Source organism: Mytilus californianus, unplaced genomic scaffold (assembly GCF_021869535.1).
Source record: "Mytilus californianus isolate M0D057914Y unplaced genomic scaffold, xbMytCali1.0.p SCAF_2, whole genome shotgun sequence".
Classification (NCBI taxonomy): Eukaryota; Metazoa; Mollusca; class Bivalvia; order Mytilida; family Mytilidae; genus Mytilus; species Mytilus californianus.
In genome coordinates, this window is record NW_026262668.1 from 111,802,858 (window position 1) to 111,828,552 (window position 25,695).

The following is a 25,695-nucleotide window of genomic DNA, read 5'->3' on the forward strand; positions in this document are numbered from 1 at the left end:
CAATGTAAACTTTTAGCTATTTATTGGAAAGTATAAGACTTCTGCTACATAAAAATGGGCTGTTTTTGACAATACAATGCACATATGTCGGGTACTAGCATCATTAAGTCATGCTAAATTACTGAAATCTTCACAATTTTAGCATTTGAGTTAAATTTTAGTTTCCGTCTTAAATGGAAGTGGCCGCATTTGTGTTCATTCTTAATATTTGAATGTAAGTTGTATTTGATGATAATACATAACATATATAAAGGTTGAGAGTGAACACGGATGCGGCCACTTTCATTTTTGACAAAAACCATCTGAAAAGTGACACATTATGGCATATTTGATAGATTTTTCATATTTAAGCTTGAATTTGAGCGTCTGAAATGACTTATTCAGTTAAAATCTTTCATATAAACTAATTGAATCGAATGAAGTAGACACTTAAGTGTTTAAAAAGTGTCCAAAATCTTTCATCAGATGAACCTGAAATTTGAGGCCAAAATCGGCCCTTACCGGACCTACTCCTTTATTTTCTGCGACGTATATTTATCCTTCTTTTGTTTTGAAAAAGGTAAATATCCTAGATATGCTTGCTGGAACTGTGGTGTGATAATTAAAGCTGCTATTTTCTCCTTGAAAATATATGTGAACGATTCGGCAATAAAGTTTATCGACAGGCTGTTGGTATTCTATGGGCGCTAACTTTCCTCCTAAAAGCAGACTTGTTTCTGTATTGTTATGAATCATCACATTTAATGGCCAAATTCTGTCAGTTCCATTCAATAAAAAAATTTAATAACACTTACCTTTACCTTCGTGATATCCAGAAATCTCTAATATACTCCGGGAATTTACCCAAAAGGAATTGACTTTTAATAAATCTTATACAAACAACAATAGCTCTGCCCTTATACTTGTATCTAGATACGATTCATGTTAACTTACTGATCATTTGAATAAACTAGGTTACTTGAACAAAGCCAAAGTGTGGTATACAATATGTAGGACAAACAGGACGGGATTTTTAAGACGAACACAGGAACATCTATACCTCTTCAGAAAACCAAAGAAATTCAAAGGTATAATTTACCAACATTAGGTAAACACAATCACAATATTAAATTTATAAGATTCCAACCACTCGAAACGATCCAGAAACAACAAGGGCAATTGCATAAACAATTTGAAGATTCCCGTAAAATTATCGAACTGTCTTGGATTAAACGACTGCAGACAGCATATCCCCTGGGTCTAAATGACAATATACTGGGACAAGGGAACATATCTAAAACTTCTTCTATTGATATCATGAATATTGCTGATAAAAGACAACGTAATAATAGGTCTCATGTCAAACGTATCAATCGAAATCAACGAATTAAACATCGTATAAATTATACACTTGGTGATCTATCTATATTTAAAAACAATTGTAGGCATCAATAATTATGTAAACTGGGTCAAATACCAATTAGTAAATTACATGATATTTTCAAGGAGTGTGACACAATCTCGTTCTTCAGCCCACTCTATGAATATTCGCGTATAATTACAGCTGTTTGCCACCATAGGCTGTTCCCGTGTATCGATAAACCTGAAGATCATAAACAGCACATTCTGAAAATTAGATATACCGGTATTAAAAGAGGTATTGATTTCATCAACTTATCGAGTATATTTAATGACTCTACCATTCAAAACTTTATACCTCCCTATTTTGATAACACAGAAACACCTATTATTTCGTATACATACAAAAAAAAAACCAGCAGAAGTTTTATTTTTAATCATACGTCAGTAACATCAGACGTCAATGTAGAAAATAATACTCCTCTAACTTGAGACTGTGAATCTTCGAATTTTAGATATGATCCCTATGGCCATGTTATTACGGGGGACCTCAATATCGTTCAAGACCGAGAGGTTAAAAACTTTTTGAAAAAAGAACCAAAATATCGTCCTCCATCTAAAATAGATTAGAAACACTGTCGCCAGGTCACAAAAGACGCTCTTTCATCGTATTGTAAAAATTGGTGTAAACGGGAAAAATCTGATAAAAAATCTCTTGATTCTTATTTAAATAAATGTATGAATGTTGTGTATATTCGAATATCACATTTTGAAAATAATTCAGAAATAAATAAAAGAGTACATAATACGCCTATTTCTAAAATAAGAAACAAATTTCAAGTACTTTCAAAGCGGTTTGTGTTTGTACCGGCCGACAAAGCAGCCAACAATGTGGTGCTGGTAGTATGGCTTAAATACTACACGGACGTTTTTAAGAATGAAATTTTAAATTTTTCTACATTCAGGTCCGTGCGCTCCACAGAGAGTCATATAGTAAACAAACATATGACAACCACAGCACAGCTTAAGGCCTCTTCTGAGCATTTGAAGGTCCCTACTATGTATTGGTTACCTAAACTACGGTACACACAAAAACAGTTAAATACCGTTTCATCTCGGCCTTTAGTAAGTGTTCTACAACTAATCTTTCAGCGCTTTCAACCAGTTCCTTAACTGCTATCAAAGAACTTATCATTAACTTTTGTAATAAAATAAATGAAAATAGTGGAATAAACTATTTTTGGAGTGTAAAACGTTTTTTGGATGTTTTAGATAAATTACGTGCTTTTGATGGTCCTATTGATTCTGTTGACAGTTTTGACTTTTCAACTCTTTACACTACACTTCCACGCAATCTTATCAAACAAAAGTTTTCCTATTTAATTAAATGGTCCTTTGGTAAATCTGAATGCAAATATATTTGCTGCAACTCATTTAAAGCCTTCTTCTCTAATGAGAAAGGTAAATATGCTAGATATACTTACTGGAGGTGTGATGAGATGATTGAAGCTGTTAATTTTCTCATTGGTAATATTTATGTATGTTTCGGCAATAAAGTTTATCGACAGGTTGTAGGTATTCCTATGCGCACCAATTGCGCCCCTTTGATAGCAGACTTGTTCTTGTACTGTAATGAATCACAGTTTATGACCAAACTCAGTAAAGACCCGTCTAAATTGCATTTAATTGATAAATTCAACAACACTTACCGTTATCTTGATGATATGTTTTCGTTAAATAATCAAGAATGTTCTATATGTATTGCCAAAATTTACCCTAAGGAACTTACTTTAAATAAATCAAATATAAACGGTAATAACTGTCCATTCATAGATTTAGATATTAGATTAGACATTTTTACACAGGAAACTCTACACTAAAATTTACGACAAAAGGGACGATTTTTCGTTCCCTATTGTTAATTTTCCTTTTTTGGACGGTGATGTTCCTGTGGCACCGTCTTACGATGTTTATATATCACAATTCGTTCGCTATACCCGTGTCTGTTGTGACGTTTTGGATTTCAATGAACGTAATCTATGTATTACTGGTAAATTATTAAGTCAGGGATTTCGTTACCACAAGTTACTTAAAACCTTTACTAAATTCTTCCATAGATATACAGATTTGGTTTTGAATATAAAAAAGAAGATGTGGTATAATTGCCAATGAGACAACTCTCCACAATAGACCAAATGACACAGAAATTAACAACTATAGGTCACCGTACGGCCTTCACCAATGAGCAAAGCCCATACCGCATAAAAAGGCCCCGAAATGACAAATGTAAAACAATTCAAACGAGACAACTAACGGCATAATTTATGTACAAAATAATGAACGAAAAACAAATATGAAACACAGCAACAAACGACAACCACTGAATTAAAGGTTCCTGACTTGGGACAGGCACATACAGAATGTGGCGGGGTTAAACTAGTTTGAAGGCGCCAACCCTCCCCTAACCTGGTACAGTGGTGTAACAGTACAACATAAGAACAAACTATAAAAATCAGTTGAAAAAGGCTTAACTCATCAGATGGATACAAATAGAAATACATTCAACAAAAACACAAAGTGGACGTGGATTGAAGTTTGGTTGTACCTGTAGAAAACTTATTTCAAACGGGATAGCACATCCTCATTTTCACGGAGATGTTGATTACCGAACCCGGAAATTTAGAAACGATCCGGGTAAACTTAAATCGATCCTTTAAATAAACTTATTCTAAAAGGTTACCAATTCAACACTGTAATTAGATCTTTGAATATTGTTTTTATTGGTATTAATATTGATTTTGTTATCAGTAAATTAAAATCAAACTAAATATTATTTTTATATACATATGCACATTCATGGCTCTACAATCTGTCTTACCTGTATCTTGGCATCGCACAAGGTCATGTTTCCCCGACGGTTTATGACGTCTTTACTGTAAATCCATTGGATGTTGGATGTGTATGATTGATATTTTAGTCTTAGATGCATGATTTCATTAGTTTTTATTGGCTTTGAACTAGCTGTCAGTAACTGCGAATACTCTCAGATCTGTACTTAGTGTCATTTTGTTGTGGGGATGTATAAGTACCCATCCACGTCCACTCTGTTTTTTGTTAGATGTATTTCTGTTTGTATCCATCTGATGAATTAAGCCTTTTTCAACTGATTTTTATAGTTTGTTCTTATGTTGTACTGTACTTTTTATTTTCATAATTGTGAAAATAAAAATAAGGAGATAATGTATGATTGCCAATGAGACAACTATCCGCCAAAGTTCAAATACAGTGGATGTAAGCAATTATTGGCAACCAAGCAAGGTGGGGCGGTAAATACCGCTCCGGTATTTACCGCCCCGGACAATACTCCACAAGTGGTCAATACTGGCAAATACTGGTCGATTGAAATTTTCATGGTTGTTTTTACTATTTATTGAAGTAAAAATTTGATAAAAAGTCAAATATATTTAAACTTTTATCTGTAAGCATGTGTCAGCTTATATGAATGAATGAATTTGATATGTTTTATTCATTTTTAACACTTATTCTTACTAATTTAGTCCTTATAAGGTATGATATTGCATACTTTAGATATAAAAAAAAATTGACATATTATTTCAACATTTATAAATCAATTTATTTTTTATTCAAAATGTATGATTTTTACAGGTAAATAAAATTACAGGTAGATAAAACAACAGGTAAATGAAGTTACATGTGTCTTATTACCTATCACCTGGCATTGCTAGGTGTGAAAATTTAATTACTAAAACAACAGCCCCCAACAAATGTTGACACAACATGTGTTGAAAGTAATAAAAGTGATATTTGAAGACTCCCTTAAACAATAAAATATTTCCTGTCTATTCAACTGTGAGACAAAAAACTTCTTCATGCAGGAAATGGAAAGTTTGAAGGACCTTTACTCTTATGGCTTCTGTAATTTATGGTTTCAAAACAAAAAAATATATAAAGTGGCATAAAATACCTATTCATAATCAATTTTTACATACACATAGTACAACCACCTTGACATTAAGTACCAAAATAAAACCGAAAGACCCTATTTGGAGTTTATATACCATATTAGAAGACAACAACAAAACCAGTGCAAAATGCAATGATTGCAATGCTATAGTCAGTGCAAAAGCACCAAGACTTCGTAGCCACAGAGAGAAATGTCTTTCATAAAAAAAAACTCAGAAGAGACCATTTGCTGAACTTGACGAAGACAATCTAGCTGTAAATGAGTCCCCAGTAAAACCATCAGCTCATGAGCCTGTATCAAAGAAATTAAAATTTCAACAAACCAATATGAGTAACTTTAGCATCTAAACTGACCACACCAAGTCAAAGCAACTAGACGAGCAAATTGCTAAGCTGTTTTATGCCTGCAACCTGCCATTTAACATTGCTGACAATCCAGTGTTCAAAGATACTATACAGATGTTGAGACCTGGGTACAGTCCACCTAACCGTAAAGAAAGGTAAACGAACAGAAAGTCACAAAAATGGTAGGACAAAAAGTCACAATTGACAATTTGAGTTAAATAGGACAAAAAGTCACAGGACAAAAAGTCACAAATGGAAATTTCAAAGGTTAATTAGGACAAAAAGTCACAAAATATTTTCCTTAAAAAAATGATTTTGTCGCAGTAACATCTACCAAATTGATGAAGCGACAACATATGAATATGACTTTTAAAGAAAGTATGTCTAAACAACAGATCCATGTACTAAATTCTCTTACTTTTTTTTGTCTGGCGATTTGCTTTACGGTATGGGTTTTGCTCTAGATATTTGCTCATTATTAAAAGGCCATATGGTGTACACATCAATGTACTAAATTATCTTTCATTTATTTGTCTGGTGTTTTTATGGCTTGCTATACGGTATTGGTTTTGCTCATTGTTAAAAGTCCGTATGGTGTACACATCAATGTACTAAATTATCTTTCATTTTTTTGTGTCTGGTGTTTTTGGCTTGCCATACGGTATTGGTTTTGCTCATTGTTAAAAGTCCGTATGGTGTACAAATCAATGTACTAAATTATGTTTCATTTTTTTGTCTGGTGTTTTACGACTTGCTATACGATATAGATTTTGCTCATTGTTAAAATCGTATGGTTGTCTATAGTTGCTTATATTTCCATGAACCTGACTAAATACCTGACTGATGCATGTACAATTATTCACCTCTTAGTGGTAACCATTAATATTAATCGTAGTATAGAAACAAGTACTAAATAAGAAATGAAATTTTAATAATTGCTTGATATAAAGCATAACAAATAAATTATACATATCATCATTTCATGCAACAACAATATTTATGAAAATTGAAAACATAATGCACTATTGGAAAGTTCACAACACTGTAATGCAAATGAGGCAAATTGATTTAAGTTCAAAGTTTTTTCACAAAACATAATGTTTCTACATAGAGTTGTCTAGGTCAACAGCTGTGGTACGTCTGCTAAGGCGAATAGTCCATGCAGCTGCTCGCAAGAACTCTGGGACCAGACACAATGTCAGTACACAGATTCTGAAGTCTCTTATGTAAAATAACAAACTTCTGTGGGAGTCGTTTGTTGGCTTGAGTCCCAATTGCATCTTGTTGTACAATGGTTGCTATGGTTGAATGTTCACATTGAAACCACTTAATGCACGTCCAGATACTAGGATGGGAGGATCCAACTAAAGTGTAGAACTTGTTATTCCATCCTTCGCAAACGTTGTTCGTTCTTGGATTACTATCCATTGTTGCTGAATGAACACTCCAAACAGATGGCGGAAACATAGGGGGAACTGCGTGCATAGTCAGTTATGGTTGTCCATTGACATTAAGTTGATGAATCTGACTGTAAGTCTCGCTGAACTATGTAGATTCAAAGTAGTCGACTAGGTCTTCTGCTTCTGCTGGTTCCTTAGGTGTGATTGAGCGGATATATGCTATCCCCTCTTCAAGTAATGTTGTTGGTAGGAATGCTAAGGCATTTAACATGTTGCAGAAAAGACGAAACTCTGCATCTGCCATGTAGTGTGTAGCAAGCCATAGTTTCTGGATTTTGCGCCATTTAGCCTGGGTGAAATGGTAGTGGTGGTGCAGTGTCAAAGGTACCGTCCATAAAAATGGTTGAAGCTGCAGATAAGAGTCTAAGGTTATCATCTGTGGCAAAGGCAACGACTCTGGAGATGGAATCTGTACCATAATCATAAAACAGGAATGGTTGTGGGTCATCATCTACAGTTGTTGTGACCTCTGGTGGAATGGTGAGGTCTGATAATGTTAACGGACTAGGAAGGTTTGGTCTTTGTCGACGAATTGATCTTTTGCAATTGTCTTCAGCTGGTAGCATGGCTTTAACTGAGTGTGAGGTATAGGTTAGACATTCTGCAAAGATCTGGCTTGGTGCATTATGCGTACTTTGGCTAACTGGATTGATGTATCATCAGGTGCATGGTTATGTGGTTGACTAGGGACTGGATTCTCATGCTGCAGGTCTGTAGATAAATTGCCTCTACAGCCAATACTAGACTTAAGGGTACATTTCCACCACTGCTTAGTCTTTCTAAGAGCATGTCTAGTATAGCCTTCTGTAATGTAGCCTTCATAGCTTGGAACCACCTTTGTTACTTTGTAGAATTTCTATTTTGGAATGATGGCTATGTTCTGAATTTTTCTCCTTTTAAATCATTTTAAAAAAAATGAACATCTGGCACATAATTTCTCACTGAAACCATAATTGATGAAATTGCAGACACTTAAAGGGATTTATAAATAGAAAGGGAAATTCATGGTTCTAATTTGAAGTTGATTGTTTTTATTACTATCAAGTAGAGACCTCATTTTCCTGCCAATTGGAAGCCATAATATTTTCATTGCAATTTAAGGGACAGGTGATCTGGCATTGTTTATTCAATAATTAAGCTTTATTTTACTTTTCATTATTAATTTCCTATTGTTATTTAATGACCAATGACCATATGCCTTCCTGTGAAGCCATATCTCGTTTTAACACAACAGCTACTGTCAAATTAAGTAAAATTACGAAGAAGAATATTTACTAATTCATTTCCCCCTATTATTTCATCAAAAAATATTCTACATTCTTAAATCAAAATTCGATAAAACAAATTAAATCTGTAATAACGAAATCTTAAAATATTGTCTTCATCTGTACTAACATTGATTTTACTAATACATAAAACATAGCTAAATATGCAGTTTTGAACATTTTTGTTGGTTCAACATCATGTTGGTACATATGTTTCGGCATTGCACAGGGCCATGTTTTTCTCATCTACTGTTCATGACGTCTTTACAATAAATCAATTGGATCTTAACTTATTGAAATTTCAGTCTGGGAAAACATGGTGTTTATTTATCTCAACTAGTTCGATTCGCTCGTGTATGTAACAACGTATTTGATTTTAACGAAAGAAATCTCTGTATTACTGAAAAATTATTACACCAGGTTTTCGATATCACAAACTAGTCAAAACATTTACTAAATTTTATCATTCGTAAATATAAATCAACATGCAGACATCTTATACGTTCAGGTATTTCACATCCAATCTTTTATGGTAATATTCTATACAAAGCACAAAAATGTCGGAATTCACCTCAAAAGCTAACCAAACCTTTAAACAGACTTATTCAGAAGGGATATAGTTACGATACTGTTGTCAAGTCATTAAAGATGGCATATTTTGGTATATATATTGATTCACTCATAGGGTCTTTGCATCGGAAATAAACACAATTATTCTAAAACCAGTTGTTGGCATGACACGGGTTATGTTCTTCTCATATATTTTATGATGGTATGATACTAAACCCCTAACGGGAGGGATTGTGCTTGATTTTCACATGATGAAGACATAATCTTTCAATCAGTTTAATTGAGGTCTGGAGCTGGCATGTCAGTAACTGCTAGTAGTCCTTTGTTAATTTATGTGTCATTGTCATTTTTCTTAGTATCTTTTGTTACCTATTCTGACATCGGACTCGGACTTCTTTTGAACTGAATTTAACTGTGCGTTTTGCTGTGTGTTTGTTTATTCTATATTGGCTAGAGGTTATAAGGGGGGGTTGAGATCTCACAAAACATGTTTAACCCCGCCGCATTTTTGCGCCTGTCCCAAGTCAGGAGCCTCTATCCTTTGTTAGTCTTGTATGTTTTTTAATTTTAGTTCATTTATATGTTTTAGAGTTTAGTGTGACGTCCATTTTCACTGAACGAGTACACATTTTTGTTTAGGGGCCAGCTAAAGCCCGCCTCCGGTGCGGGATTTTCTCTCTGTGTTGAAGACCCATTGGTGGGCTTCGGCTGTGTTCTGCTCTTTGGTCGGGTTGTTGTCTCTTTGACACATTCCCTATTTCCATTCTCAATTTTGTTTAAGGAGTTAGAATCATTGAACTAGCTTCCAGTAACTCTCTGTACCTTGTGTTTTTCCGCCATTTTATTGCTTTTTTGAGTGCTTAGTGTTCCAATGATGTGCTGTTGCACCACTGTCCAAAGGTGGGCGAGGATTGAGTGCTCACACACATGTTAAACCCGGAAAATTCTGTCTCAAATCAAGAACCTGTTATTCATTGGTTGTCATTGGTTGATGTCTGCCTTACTTGTCTGTCGTTTATTGCTCTTATCATAAATTAGGCCGATGGTATTTTCTTTGGAAACATTTCATATTATGTCCTGCCGCGGAATGTTATAGCATACTATACAGTATGGGTTTTGCTTATTGTTGAATACCGTACACTGTATTATAATTGCTGTTGTCTCATTGGAAATCATATCACATCTCCTTATTGTTATAACATGAATTATCGACAAAAGAGTTACCTGGATTTTTCAAAATCTCTTGTTCAACCCTTTTCAACATGACGTGGGACAGCAGTTAAGAACCTGTTATTCATTAACATGAGGTTTAGATAAACTAAACTTGGTAGTTTATTTAAGTTCTTAAATTATACTTTGTTGTGTACTCTTTCACTATCATCTCAATTGCTGTTGCAAAGATATTTAGACATACATAATATCTAGTGTTATTTATACAATAAAGAAGGTGTTACAGTTCAAACAACACTTAAATTGAATGCGTGTCTCTAGGAAATATATGCAGTTATAATAATACACAGACTAATTATAAGAAATGTCAAAGAAGCATTTGAGTAAATTACTGTCAGTCCAGTGTTATAACACTGAAATCTATCACACAAAGTTTCAATGCGGGCCTCATCTACGGTAAAGTTATTGCAGTAATCTCCTTTACATGATGTCTTGCAATTCACCTGACCAGCATACGGGTCGTCATAACAATCGTTACCCACAAAATTACCACAGGATCTAAATAAAGACTTCACTTGACGTGTACCTGGAATTAGACCAAAATAAAATTTGTGTTTAAATATACAAAAAGTACGACTGACATGGAATACGATTTTTCTAATCATGTAAATATTGTATATAGAGGGAAATAATGTAAAATGAACAATATAACTATGAGTCGACGATATTTAATTATACAAAAGCGAAAATAATATGTCATTGAACATGCCATATGTGCACAGGCCGTTTGTTCATTGACGGAATCTGTAAATGCGATACATTTATACTTGTTTGAGTAATTATTTGAATAAAAAAGGCAGATACAACAATTGTTTTCTGATTGTTTTACCTTTATGTGTTTTTTATTTTACTGCGTTGTCTTATTTTTTTTATATTTTTTTGGGAGGTGGGGGCGGGGGGTTGTGTGCTTAGTGTGGATCTGATGAGTCAAGTCTTTTCCAAAGATTTTTTAATAGTTTATAGTCACAATCTGTTTAACGTTGTGGTGCTTAGGTTGGCACTATATTTTCAAAACAGAAAAAAGGTGAGGTTATATCATTTTGTTTTGATTGAAATATTTATTGATGTTACGATGTCATAGAGAGCACTTTGCGTTTTATTGATAAATTACACCACTTCATTGTTGTCCGCTAATCAAAATGGAATCTTTATGAAACATCTAGGCTATGTACTTATTTGAAGAAAAAATGTTGTTTCAAGTGATATATTCTTTCATTAGGTTAGATAATTATAGGGTTTTAAATTGTTTTAGCTGTATATTTCCTGTAAAAAGGAGTTTTGCAGGTCTAGAATACACCAAAACGTCGAAATCTGCGTGATGTTCTACATAAGTGGCGCGGCTGAGAAGACAGTAAAAATAACGGATTTTACTACGAACACAGCAAGAGAGTTTATGTATCAAATAACAACTTATATTACTTAAGGTTATTTAAATAAATTACACGGATTCCACCGAAATAACTACCAACAAAGTGTCAGTTTTAAGGAAAAACCTATGGATTGTGTTTTTTTTTAGTTATTAGATTTTGAAGCAAATATAGTTTTTTCATTATTTTTCCGTGCATTCTTTATAAATGTGTACCAATTCCTAGAATATTCATTCATTTTTGTTCAAAAATTAGACTTTAGTTGAACATGCGGAAGTTGTAAGCAATTTTTTTTTGAAATACGTACGTTTGTCCCACACTTCGCTGGTATAACAGTAATTGCCACATTTGACAGACTTTCCAGGAAGTAGTTTCAAAGAGTTTGTATTGTTCAGACAGCTAATTCCGTCGTTGTTTGGATATACATATGAACACGCATTACAGGTAAAATTACCTTCTCTATTGCTTGTTGCTGAATCAACGACTAAAATAGAAAGACGGTATCAAGAAGACTTACATTAACTTTTTTTATAAATATAAATCACGAAAACACAGATATATTGAAACAACATAATAATTGTGATTGCGGCTTTATCGAATTCTTATCGATGGCTCTATGAATATTTTTTTCTGTATAGTTTGAAGCGTTAAAATAGATAGGTAATAACCCTGAAATCTGAAATATTCATTATACTTTTGCTTGGCACGCCATAGGATACACGTGCTCGGCGAAGAACTCCAAATGTATCGTTAGTGCATACGTGATGACTGTGTATCTGAACCGTATCCTTGTTAACCACAGAAACAAATACTCCAAAAGGTAACTCAAAGTATTATGAAAGGTTATATAGATATAGGAAGATGTGGTATGAGACTAAGTGCCAATGAGACAACTCTCCATCCAAGTTACAATTTATAAAAGTAAACCATCATAGGTCAAGGTACGGCCTTCAACACGGAGCATTGGCTCACACCGAACAGCAAGCTATAAAGGGCCCCAAAAAATTACTAGTGTAAAACCATTCAAACGGAAAAACCAACGGTCTAATCTATATAAAAACGTGAAACGAGAAACACGTATGAACTACATAAACAGACGACAACTACTGTAATCAGATGCACAGAATACTATGAAAGGTAATGAACAGAATAATATGAAAGGTAACGCGCATAATACTATGAAAGGTAACACGCATAATACTATGAAAGGTAACGCGCATAATACTATGAAAGGTAACGCACATTATACTATAGAAGGTAAAGCATAGCTTACCATGAAAGGTAACACACAGAACACTATGAAAGGTGACGCGCATAATACTATGAAAGGTAACGCATATAATACTATGAAAGGTAACGCACATGTTAATATGAATGGCAAAGCACAGAATACTATGAAACGTTACGCACATAATACCATGAAAGGTAGCGCGCATAAAACTATGAAAGGTAACGCACATTATACTATGAAAGGTAACACACAGAATACTATGAAAGGTGACGAGCATAATACTATGAAAGGTAGCGTACAGACTACTATGAAATGTAACACATATAATACTATGAAACGTAACACACATATCTCATGAAAGGTAGCGCACATAATGATTAGATGTGTACTTGGATTCACAGAAAATGACTGGAGTACATTGGAACATTAATTCCTTGTAAATATACCTGCATGTCTGCAGTGAATCACTTAACTCTCCCTTTCCAACTTTTATAACACTAAATCTATTTCAACGAAAACGTGTAGTTACAAGAAAACCGAATGAAGAAAAGATTTGAAATAAACATATTAAATGCCTGACATACCTCGCAACATCTGCAGAAAAGCAAGAGTTCCACAAATAAACACAGAACTGAAGAAATGCATTTGAAACCACCAACATAAAAAAGTGTTAGCTTTTGACACCTTGGTTGTTCGTCAAATTTCTACCGTAATTCAGATTTGTTTTGGTTTATTTCTACTAACTGAAAGTCCAACATAAGATACTTAAAGGGGTAATGTCAGTTTAAACTGCAGAACATTATATTTAAAAAATAAATTTCTATTTCATTTTTGTTGTTGATTTCAACAATTTTTTTTTTTTAAATGTGCATATGTCGTCCATGAAAAAGTCATGGTCTTATAATGGATCCAATAATAATAACATCTTAACAAAACCTTCAATAACCTCAGTATCAAATTAACGGTATCGTTCATCCTTAATTTTGTCAATCTTAATTTGCAAAAGACTGTTATTTACAAATAAGGGAGTTTATCTAGCTTCCGTCCGGCGATTGAAGGCTATCAAACAGATAACCAATTAAAAACCTTTTACCAAACATAAGTTGTAAGTTAGCTTACATGTTACGGTTATCATAATCTCATCTGGTACAGCCTTGTTTACATACAAAGATCCCGATATTTTGGGAGACCCGAAACATACCTCGGGAGGACAGTCACTATCTTAATATCAAGTCAATCAAAAATGCATTGTTTGCGACAAATACTGCATATTTGGAGATTGTGAGATGGTTTTGTTTATGATCTTATCTCGACTCCTGAACTGCAGTCGCGATCTGAAATGTTTTCACGACCCTAATAAGAAGGTTTCTGGCGCAGATAAGTTTCTTTACTTCAGGAAAGATAAAAACAACCGTTCGCCTCTGTCACAGTTTTTGCAAGAAAATAAGGGGCAACACGTATTTTTAAACTACTGTTATTGTAATATTGTCTGGATCAAAGCAAGAACGCATAAGATAAGGGGAAATAAATTGAAATATTAAAGGAAATTTCATAAAAAAAAATTATTAAAAAAAGAGAGAAAGAAAAACTGTTTCAAGTTAATGTAAGCGTTACGTGACGATCTCAATGAAAAGAGAATTTTGACGATGGTCATAGAAATGGAGAAAACGTTATTTAATTTGTCTTAAAATCATCAAATCTATGAAACCGATGCAATGATTTTTCTTAAAAAATGTTGTTGATACATAAATTTCCTTTTGATTGCTATAAACTAATCATAGTGTCATCGACTTCGTTTTAGATGTATTAACCAATCTGTAACATAGTAGGTATAACGTTAGTAAAAAACGCCCAAAATCAACGTTTTACGGATTACAGTTACAACGCCATGACTTTGTTTTTTAAACTAGAACACCACTTTGACTGATGTCCGAAAAACGAAGTCGGTGATCCTATTATCATTTACCATCATTAAAACGGAAATTTATGCATCAACGACATATCATTTTTAAAGAAAAATCTGTCCTAATGCGTTGTTCATTGGAGAGTTTTTCGCCGTTTTATGTGCTCTCTATACACATGTACATCTCTTTTGAAACCGTTCATTCAATAATATTTCAGGAAATAAAAGAGATAAATGTATTATTTGCGAAGTTGCATAGTTAAATATTCGCGACCATTTTTCTGCTGACAAGAGGTTTGTATTGGTAAATGCAAACATTGATTTCAAACTTTCCACAGATTTTATTTTTTAATTTAAATAAAAAGTTTAATAACTCATTTTATTTTGATAAATTTATTTCTTGTATTTCCCACCAAGGTTGAATATGCACAAGAAAAGTCACAATGTGGTAGGATCACTTTGAGTATCAAAAACCTGCGACCAAGATATAAATGTCTAAAGAGGATTGAAAACAGCAATTTTGATAGTTAGGATAAAATATCAGTATTGTTTTTCTAAAAATGAATGAGAAGGACAGTTTCAAAACCAATATGCCATCGATGGTAAAGCATTGTCTTTTAGATATCAATTATTTACATTTTGGTAACGATGTTTTTTCCAAGCAAATTTTACAAACACATGTAAGATTTATAATTTCATACCAAATTTGGCCCCGTACAGCTATGTTCAACACTGAATAATAATTTGATGTCAGGGATATTTGTAAAATCATAAAAAAAAAGTTTTAAGCATATTATTTAGTGTCTTTAAGTTTCCAATACTAGACAATTTTACAGATTTCCTTATTTCGATCAAGTGAGTGAAACAAATACAAAGAAACTGCCTCTTTACTCTTGCTATGATCATGCTTAAAAAATGTCTCAATGAATGTCTTATTCTAGTGCTATAATTTATATTTCACATATATATCGGAATTAAACTGAAACAAATAATCATATGCATTCAAATAGAACATCAAGATTATGACGAAAATAATTGCGATTTATGGAACTTGTGACGATTTGGCTATATTTCTATATGATCTGAAAATCTTAAAATCCTATTCAATAAAGGAAAACTTTATGGATTTTTTATTTTAAAAAGAAAAACAATATTCTTTTATTTGCATTATTTGAACCAAGCTTATTTGACTTACAGCTGGTCTAAATCGCGATTGATTCGTAGTGTTAAGATGGCTTTTTATTTCTCTTTTTCTCAAATTAAAGACGCAAATTCTCTCTCTCTTTAATGTAATGATGTAAGAAACACGTATTTTGCATACAAATATACATTAAATTATACAAGTTAAACATGCATGAAGTTAAATCCATTTTTGTCTTCTTTTTTCGGTGAGAAAAAAAGTTTTTTGGATATTTAAAATTTGTGCTTTTGGTGGTTCTTTCGGTAAACAGTTATGACTGTTCGACTCTACACTGCACTTGAATAAGTTATAATTTTATAATATACGATACCGGAGTAAAAAATCGAGTTTAAATATATGATGACTTTTACATTATTGATTGTATTGCATTATCAATACTGCTATAACTTCTCACAGCTTATCAAATGTTGATATCTATTGTTCATGTTAAAAATTGTTTTGTCCGATTAATTTTCAGAAAACCAATAAGGCATACATTAAAAGGGTAAGGTAGCTGGTAACCTAGTTACTCGCCTAGCGAAAATATGCCCCCCCCTTTTACGAGACTTTAATCGGTACAACCTAGACTTGATTACCAGTTGTATTACAAAACATTAGCTTTGCTACTTTCTGTTTTCGTTTTATCGGAACCAATGTACAGCACAACTTCTCTGGGATTTGTCTAGCTCATTCTGGTTCAAGCACGAAAATCCATACTGGCATTTTGCTACCCTTCCTGAGCACCTGAGTTCATCTCCGTTGTTTTGTTGGACTTAAACGCCCAAAATCAACGTTTTACGGATTACAGTTACAACGCCATGACTTTGTTTTTTAAACTAGAACACCACTTTGACTGATGTCCGAAAAACGAAGTCGGTGATCCTATTATCATTTACCATCATTAAAACGGAAATTTATGCATCAACGACATATCATTTTTAAAGAAAAATCTGTCCTAATGCGTTGTTCATTGGAGAGTTTTTCGCCGTTTTATGTGCTCTCTATACACATGTACATCTCTTTTGAAACCGTTCATTCAATAATATTTCAGGAAATAAAAGAGATAAATGTATTATTTGCGAAGTTGCATAGTTAAATATTCGCGACCATTTTTCTGCTGACAAGAGGTTTGTATTGGTAAATGCAAACATTGATTTCAAACTTTCCACAGATTTTATTTTTTAATTTAAATAAAAAGTTTAATAACTCATTTTATTTTGATAAATTTATTTCTTGTATTTCCCACCAAGGTTGAATATGCACAAGAAAAGTCACAATGTGGTAGGATCACTTTGAGTATCAAAAACCTGCGACCAAGATATAAATGTCTAAAGAGGATTGAAAACAGCAATTTTGATAGTTAGGATAAAATATCAGTATTGTTTTTCTAAAAATGAATGAGAAGGACAGTTTCAAAACCAATATGCCATCGATGGTAAAGCATTGTCTTTTAGATATCAATTATTTACATTTTGGTAACGATGTTTTTTCCAAGCAAATTTTACAAACACATGTAAGATTTATAATTTCATACCAAATTTGGCCCCGTACAGCTATGTTCAACACTGAATAATAATTTGATGTCAGGGATATTTGTAAAATCATAAAAAAAAAGTTTTAAGCATATTATTTAGTGTCTTTAAGTTTCCAATACTAGACAATTTTACAGATTTCCTTATTTCGATCAAGTGAGTGAAACAAATACAAAGAAACTGCCTCTTTACTCTTGCTATGATCATGCTTAAAAAATGTCTCAATGAATGTCTTATTCTAGTGCTATAATTTATATTTCACATATATATCGGAATTAAACTGAAACAAATAATCATATGCATTCAAATAGAACATCAAGATTATGACGAAAATAATTGCGATTTATGGAACTTGTGACGATTTGGCTATATTTCTATATGATCTGAAAATCTTAAAATCCTATTCAATAAAGGAAAACTTTATGGATTTTTTATTTTAAAAAGAAAAACAATATTCTTTTATTTGCATTATTTGAACCAAGCTTATTTGACTTACAGCTGGTCTAAATCGCGATTGATTCGTAGTGTTAAGATGGCTTTTTATTTCTCTTTTTCTCAAATTAAAGACGCAAATTCTCTCTCTCTTTAATGTAATGATGTAAGAAACACGTATTTTGCATACAAATATACATTAAATTATACAAGTTAAACATGCATGAAGTTAAATCCATTTTTGTCTTCTTTTTTCGGTGAGAAAAAAAGTTTTTTGGATATTTAAAATTTGTGCTTTTGGTGGTTCTTTCGGTAAACAGTTATGACTGTTCGACTCTACACTGCACTTGAATAAGTTATAATTTTATAATATACGATACCGGAGTAAAAAATCGAGTTTAAATATATGATGACTTTTACATTATTGATTGTATTGCATTATCAATACTGCTATAACTTCTCACAGCTTATCAAATGTTGATATCTATTGTTCATGTTAAAAATTGTTTTGTCCGATTAATTTTCAGAAAACCAATAAGGCATACATTAAAAGGGTAAGGTAGCTGGTAACCTAGTTACTCGCCTAGCGAAAATATGCCCCCCCTTTTACGAGACTTTAATCGGTACAACCTAGACTTGATTACCAGTTGTATTACAAAACATTAGCTTTGCTACTTTCTGTTTTCGTTTTATCGGAACCAATGTACAGCACAACTTCTCTGGGATTTGTCTAGCTCATTCTGGTTCAAGCACGAAAATCCATACTGGCATTTTGCTACCCTTCCTGAGCACCTGAGTTCATCTCCGTTGTTTTGTTGGACTTGTGTTGCTCAATCGTTAGTTCTATATGTGCGGGGTTTTGTGAACAACTATTTGTCTGTTCGTCTTTTTCGTTTGGCTATTGTATTGACCCTTTTTTTTAATTGTGGTTATTAATTGTAACCTTGATATATTCTCAACTTTTGAATAGTGTCAATAACATACACAATATAATAAAATCTATATCTGTGTTTTTCATAATGAAAGTGGAAAAGTCCGTCTTTTTTTTTATAAAGTGACTATACAACCGAAGAATGTTAAACATTGTTAGATAATATTTGTAGATCACACAATCTTTCGTAACATGTATTACAATGGTTTTTGGTCAATTGTTCAACAATTCAAAAAACAGCAACAACAAAAAAGAAGATAAAGTAGAAAAATAGAAGAAAAAAAGACAACTCGTTAACAGACACAAACAAAACACTATCAACTCGCTTCATGAGATGCATAAAGTTATGGATATTAATGGCAACCAGTTTTTTTTTTGACAATATTCATATTGAGACAATCCAGGAATTAATTGCTTCAAAAATGTTTTATAATAAGGGTTATATGATCATCACAGTTAACAAGAGGGTAGAAGATACCAGGGTAGCATCAAAAACCGCAAGTAGAGGTTTATAATACGCTCATTTCTATGATTAGAAATATACCTCAAGTATAATCGCAGATCGTTGGTGTTCGTACTGGCCATCAATGCAGTCAACAATGTGGTGGATGTTTAACGTAAATACTACATGGAATTTCTTAAAAATGAAATTATAAATTCTTCTACATTCAAAGCCATGCGCTCATCTGAGCGTCAAATGGAAGACAATCATACCATTACCACATTTCAGCTTAAGGTTTCTTCTGAAAATTCGAAGAGTCCTACCATGTATTGGCAATCTAAACTGCTTAATTTCAAATTAGTTTCCCGACTACAATTAAACAACTTATTATTATTTTTTAATAAAGCATATGCAATGAAAGGTATCAATTATTTTTGGAGTGTAAAAATTCTTTTGAAGTTTTAGAAAAGTTATGTGATTTTGATGGTTCTTTTGATTCTGTAGACCAGTATGATTTTGCGACTCCACACTACACGTCCACACAAACTTATCAAACAGAAGTTTTCTTATTTAATGAAATGGTCGTTTGAAAAATCTAATAGCAAATATCTAATAACCACAGCAATAGTTAATCCTTTAGGATATTTCAGTTTTACACGGGAAACTCTATACAAAAATTTACGACAATAGGAAACGATTTTGTACGGAAGCTTATTGGCGCCACACAACTTTTTTTTAATATTTCTTCCTATATTTGCGTTATAACGCAAACATTTGCGTTATAACGCAAACATTTGCGTTATAACGCAAACCTTTGCGAAATAACGCAAATCTTTGCGTTATAACGCAAACATTTGCGAAATAACGCAAACCTCTTGATTTCAATTATTCATTAAGTTTTGTATATATGTCTGTCTGTCATTAATTTCGGTTGTAGTTTACTAGTAGATAGGAAAAGAACCATAAATACAAGGCCAACTCATTATAATAAATTTGCATTGGAATAATGGAATACTTGAAGTGCAATTATACATAAATTAAGAATGATTTGTGCATCAGAAAAGTATATAATTTAACAATAAAATAGATATGGTATAGGCATATTTTAATTGAAAGAGCAAAACTAATGTCATACATTTGTGAAACTTTCAAGTCAAATAGACAAAATGATCTTTCTGCTTTAAAATGAATTATTAATAAAGAAACTTTTTTTTTAATTTTGATGCAAGATTTTTTTTAAATCTCAGAATATGATCAAGATTCTTTGATAGAAATTCATGGAATTTTCATTCCAATCTAGTGTAGTAACTTTAAGATACTTGGGTAGCAATTTAAATGTAGAGAACATGATTTTAATAATAAAACATGTTCATTTTATTGCAAAAAGGTAGCTTGTTTGGATCTAACCAACCTTACACAATCCTCAAACGAGAGCTTACTTTGGAAGTATATTTATCTTTGGCTATAGCTATATTAGCAGGGTTGATTTTTTATATTCTTCGATACAACTTCAATTTACTCAATTTTCTTTGTAATATATATATACATGTATTATCATGCATATAAGTTTTGGGGCCCTGTATAGCTTGCTGTTCGGTGTGAACCAAGGCTCCGTGTTGAAGACCGTACTTTGACCTATATTAAATGGTTTGATATTACAAATTGTGACTTGGATTGAGAGTTGTCTCCTTGCCATTCATACCACATCTTCTTATATCTATTATCCAACTCATTATTAGTCAATGATATGTTCTAAATATTCAAGCATTTGTCTTTGCTACGAGTACAAAGGAGGATACATTTTAATGTATGCAGCCTCCTCCATTTATAACTGCTGCTTCCTTTGAATCTTAAATAAGACATAAGATAAAAAAAAATGTTTGCGTTATTTTGCAAATGTTTGCGTTATAACGCAAAGGTTTGCGATATTTCGCAAAGGTTTGCGTTATTTCGCAAATGTTTACGCTATAACGCAAAAGGTTTGCGTTATTTCGCAAATGTTTACGCTATAACGCAAAAGGTTTGCGTTATTTCGCAAATGTTTGCGTTATAACGCAAACATAGGAAGAAATATTAAAAAAAAAGTTGTGTGGCGCTAATAAGCTTCCGTAATTTTTCTTTCCCTTTTGTGAATTGTACTTTTCAGGACGGTGATGTTCGCTTGGTCCCTTCTTACAGCGTGTATATTTCACAACTCGTTCTCTACACCCGTGTTTGTAGTGACGTTTAAGGGCATACGATACAGTTTTGATACCACGGTGATTTTTTTACGAAAATTTGTATACAAGCTATGTATCACCTAGTCAATTCAAATATGTCTTGAAAAATATACCTTCATGTGCTACTTTTAGAGATAAATGGGGTCAAAATCTGAGGTATTTACTCAAAATTTCGGTTTCTTGGACATTTTTATCATTTGAACAGACAAATCTATCTTTTTTGCTTCAAAAGATAATCACAAGCGGATTTTTGAAAAAAAAAACAACCAAAAAAACATTTGGAATCGTCATAACATAAGTAAACTCTAAGTTTGTGAAACAATTCTCTGGAAATATATTTTTTTTATCATTTTTCGTGATATTAGGAAAAAAACGACATATTTTACTATATATGTACCCAATTCTATATTTGCTTTCGTGCTATTGCAGTTTTCCCTTTATTCGGCCTTCGTGCTATTGCAGTTTTCTCTTTATTTGCCTTCGTGCTATTGACATTTTCCCTTTATTTGCCTTTGTGCTATTGCAGTTTTCCCTTTATTTGTCTTCGTGCTATTGACATTTTCCCTTTATTTGCCTTTGTGCTATTGCAGTTTTCCCTTTATTTGCCTTCGTGCTATTGACGTTTTCCCTTTATTTGCCTTCGTGCTATTGACGTTTTCCCTTTATTTGCCTTTGTGCTATTGCAGTTTTCCCTTTATTTGTCTTCGTGCTATTGACATTTTCCCTTTATTTGCCTTTGTGCTATTGCAGTTTTCCCTTTATTTGCCTTCGTGCTATTGACGTTTTCCCTTTATTTGCCTTCGTGCTATTGACATTTTCCCTTTATTTGCCTTTGTGCTATTGCAGTTTTCCCTTTATTTGCCTTCGTGCTATTGACGTTTTCCCTTTATTTGCCTTCGTGCTATTGCAGTTTTCCCTTTATTTGTCTTCGTGCTATTGACATTTTCCCTTTATTTGCCTTTGTGCTATTGACGTTTTCCATTTATTTGTCTTCGTGCTATTGACGTTTTCCCTTTATTTGCCTTCGTGCTATTGCAGTTTTCCCTTTATTTGTCTTCGTGCTATTGACATTTTCCCTTTATTTGCCTTTGTGCTATTGCAGTTTTCCCTTTATTTGCCTTCGTGCTATTGACGTTTTCCCTTTATTTGCCTTCGTGCTATTGACGTTTTCCCTTTATTTGCCTTTGTGCTATTGCAGTTTTCTCTTTATTTGCCTTCGTGCTATTGACGTTTTCCCTTTATTTGCCTTCGTGCTATTGACGTTTTCCCTTTATTTGCCTTCGTGCTATTGCAGTTTTCCCTTTATTTGTCTTCGTGCTATTGACATTTTCCCTTTATTTGCCTTTGTGCTATTGCAGTTTTCCCTTTATTTGCCTTCGTGCTATTGACGTTTTCCCTTTATTTGCCTTCGTGCTATTGACGTTTTCCCTTTATTTGCCTTTGTGCTATTGCAGTTTTCCCTTTATTTGTCTTCGTGCTACTATGTTTCTTTTGGTCGTATGACTTTTGACGTGACTCGGTATTTATGAATCCCGCTATCGAGTTTTTGACTTTGGGCATTCCTGGTTCAGGTTGGACCTGAGGTGCGATTTGGACACATGAGGTATTTACAGTGTTGTTTCCATTTTGTTTACATTGTATTTGTATTTTACAAAATTTGAACTTTACCAAGAAAGTGTATACTATACACAGTATGTACTATCAACAACAAAATCTGTTTTATCGGCGTCATTGTCAATATACAATCAACTAAAAAAACTTTTTTTTTAAATTCTGCCAAATTTACTATCACAGTAACGTTTTTGTATTTGTATACGTGTGCATGCAAAACAAATTTCTTGGTAGAGGGGTCTAAATACAGCACAAACAACATTTTCCAAAAGACCAAAAAAGTGAAAAGGTATATTTAAACAAAACGCATTTGACTAACAGGTCGAACAACGGATGTTCTTAAACCCTGCTGACTGCCATTGGCGATTGCCAAATAAACGGATCACAAGATGTAACAAAATGAATCTTTATTATTAATTTAATACCAAACAGAAAACAATAAACTTGCGGAAAAGATGGTATACCGCAAACATGAGGTGCAAAAATTTGTACACCATATCCGGATTTCGACAATTAATGTCTCTTCAGTGATGTAAGGAATCGAAACGGTATTTGGAAGGCCATATAATTTACCTCAATTGAGGATAGACTCTTGAATTTTGAAGAGTCTAAATAGGATGAACGGATCATATAAACCCGATGGCAAATATAATACAAGCCCAAACGAAAAAATATAAATAAGTCTAAATTGAAAACAACGTTCAAACCTATGATTGCGTTGGATAAAAACCGAAATATTTATACGTGTGCATGCAAAACTCATTTCTTGGTAGAGGGGTCTAAATACAGCACAAACAACATTTTCCAAAAGACCAAAAAAGTGAAAAGGTATATTTAAACAAAACGCATTTGACTAACAGGTCGAACAACGGATGTTCTTAAACCCTGCTGACTGCCATTGGCGATTGCCAAATAAACGGATCACAAGATGTAACAAAATGGATCTTTATTATTAATTTAATACCAAACAGAAAACAATAAACTTGCGGAAAAGATGGTATACCGCAAACATGAGGTGCAAAAATTTGTACACCATATCCGGATTTCGACAATTAATGTCTCTTCAGTGATGTTAGGAATCGAAACGGTATTTGGAAGGCCATATAATTTTCCTCAATTTAGGATAGACTTTTGAATTTTGAAGAGTCTAAATAGGATGAACGGATCATATAAACCCAAAGGCAAATATAATACAAGCCCAAACGAAAAAATATAAATAAGTCTAAATTGAATACAACGTTCAAACCTATGATTGCGTTGGATAAAAACCGCAATTTTTATACGTGTGCATGCAAAACAAATTTCTTGGTAGAGGGGTCTAAATACAGCACAAACAACATTTTCCAAAAGACCAAAAAAGTGAAAAGGTATATTTAAACAAAATGCATTTGACTAACAGGTCGAACAACTGATGTTCTTAAACCCTGCTGACTGCCATTGGCGATTGCCAAATAAACGGATCACCAGATGTAACAAAATGGATCTTTATTATTAATTTAATACCAAACAGAAAACAATAAACTTGCGGAAAAGATGGTATACCGCAAACATGAGGTGCAAAAATTTGTACACCATATCCGGATTTCGACAATTAATGTCTCTTCAGTGATGTTAGGAATCGAAACGGTATTTGGAAGGCCAAATGATTTTAATTTACCTCAATTTAGGATAGACTCTTGAATTTTGAAGAGTCTAAATAGGATGAACGGATCATATAAACCCGAAGGCAATATAATACAAGCCCAAACGAAAAAATATTAATAAGTCTTAATTGAAAACAACGTTCAAACCTATGATTGCGTTGGATAAAAACCGCAATTTTTATACGTGTGCATGCAAAACAAATTTCTTGGTAGAGGGGTCTAAATACAGCACAAACAACATTTTCCAAAAGACCAAAAAAGTGAAAAGGTATATTTAAACAAAATGCATTTGACTAACAGGTCGAACAACTGATGTTCTTAAACCCTGCTGACTGCCATTGGCGATTGCCAAATAAACGGATCACCAGATGTAACAAAATGGATCTTTATTATTAATTTAATACCAAACAGAAAACAATAAACTTGCGGAAAAGATGGTATACCGCAAACATGAGGTGCAAAAATTTGTACACCATATCCGGATTTCGACAATTAATGTCTCTTCAGTGATGTTAGGAATCGAAACGGTATTTGGAAGGCCAAATGATTTTAATTTACCTCAATTTAGGATAGACTCTTGAATTTTGAAGAGTCTAAATAGGATGAACAGATCATATAAACCCGAAGGCAATATAATACAAGCCCAAACGAAAAAATATTAATAAGTCTTAATTGAAAACAACGTTCAAACCTATGATTGCGTTGGATAAAAACCGCAATTTTTATACGTGTGCATGCAAAACAAATTTCTTGGTAGAGGGGTCTAAATACAGCACAAACAACATTTTCCAAAAGACCAAAAAAGTGAAAAGGTATATTTAAACAAAATGCATTTGACTAACAGGTCGAACAACTGATGTTCTTTAACCCTGCTGACTGCTATTGGCGATTGCCAAATAAACGGATCACAAGATGTAACAAAATGGATCTTTATTATTAATTTAATACCAAACAGAAAACAAAAAATATATATATATTTTTTAAGTGAGTTTTTTTCATGTTTGTGGTATAT

The 25,695-nt window shown here is 33.0% G+C and overlaps 1 protein-coding gene across 1 annotated transcript; it reads right to left on the reverse strand.

The window, feature by feature from the left end:
• Window positions 1-10,270: 10,270 nt before the first annotated feature.
• On the reverse strand, window positions 10,271-13,472 carry LOC127728609 (uncharacterized). Its single transcript, XM_052236158.1, has 3 exons — window positions 13,375-13,472; window positions 11,867-12,043; window positions 10,271-10,718 (listed from the first exon to the last, which is right to left on the reverse strand). The coding sequence occupies exons 1-3, from the start codon at window positions 13,433-13,435 to the stop codon at window positions 10,450-10,452; spliced, it is 507 nt and encodes a 168-aa protein (XP_052092118.1). The 5' UTR covers window positions 13,436-13,472; the 3' UTR covers window positions 10,271-10,449.
• Window positions 13,473-25,695: the final 12,223 nt, after the last annotated feature.

What these genes read in the sequence shown, in the direction of transcription:
- LOC127728609 (XM_052236158.1), bottom strand. Translation starts at nt 13,435, where the DNA reads ATGCATTTCTTCAGTTCTGTGTTTATTTGTGGAACTCTTGCTTTTCTG. An exon ending in TTTTCTGCAGATGTTGCGAG is followed by an intron (nt 12,044 to 13,374) that starts GTATGTCAGGCA and finishes TTTCTATTTTAG; the next exon opens with TCGTTGATTCAGCAACAAGC. An exon ending in CAGCGAAGTGTGGGACAAAC is followed by an intron (nt 10,719 to 11,866) that starts GTACGTATTTCA and finishes GTCTAATTCCAG; the next exon opens with GTACACGTCAAGTGAAGTCT.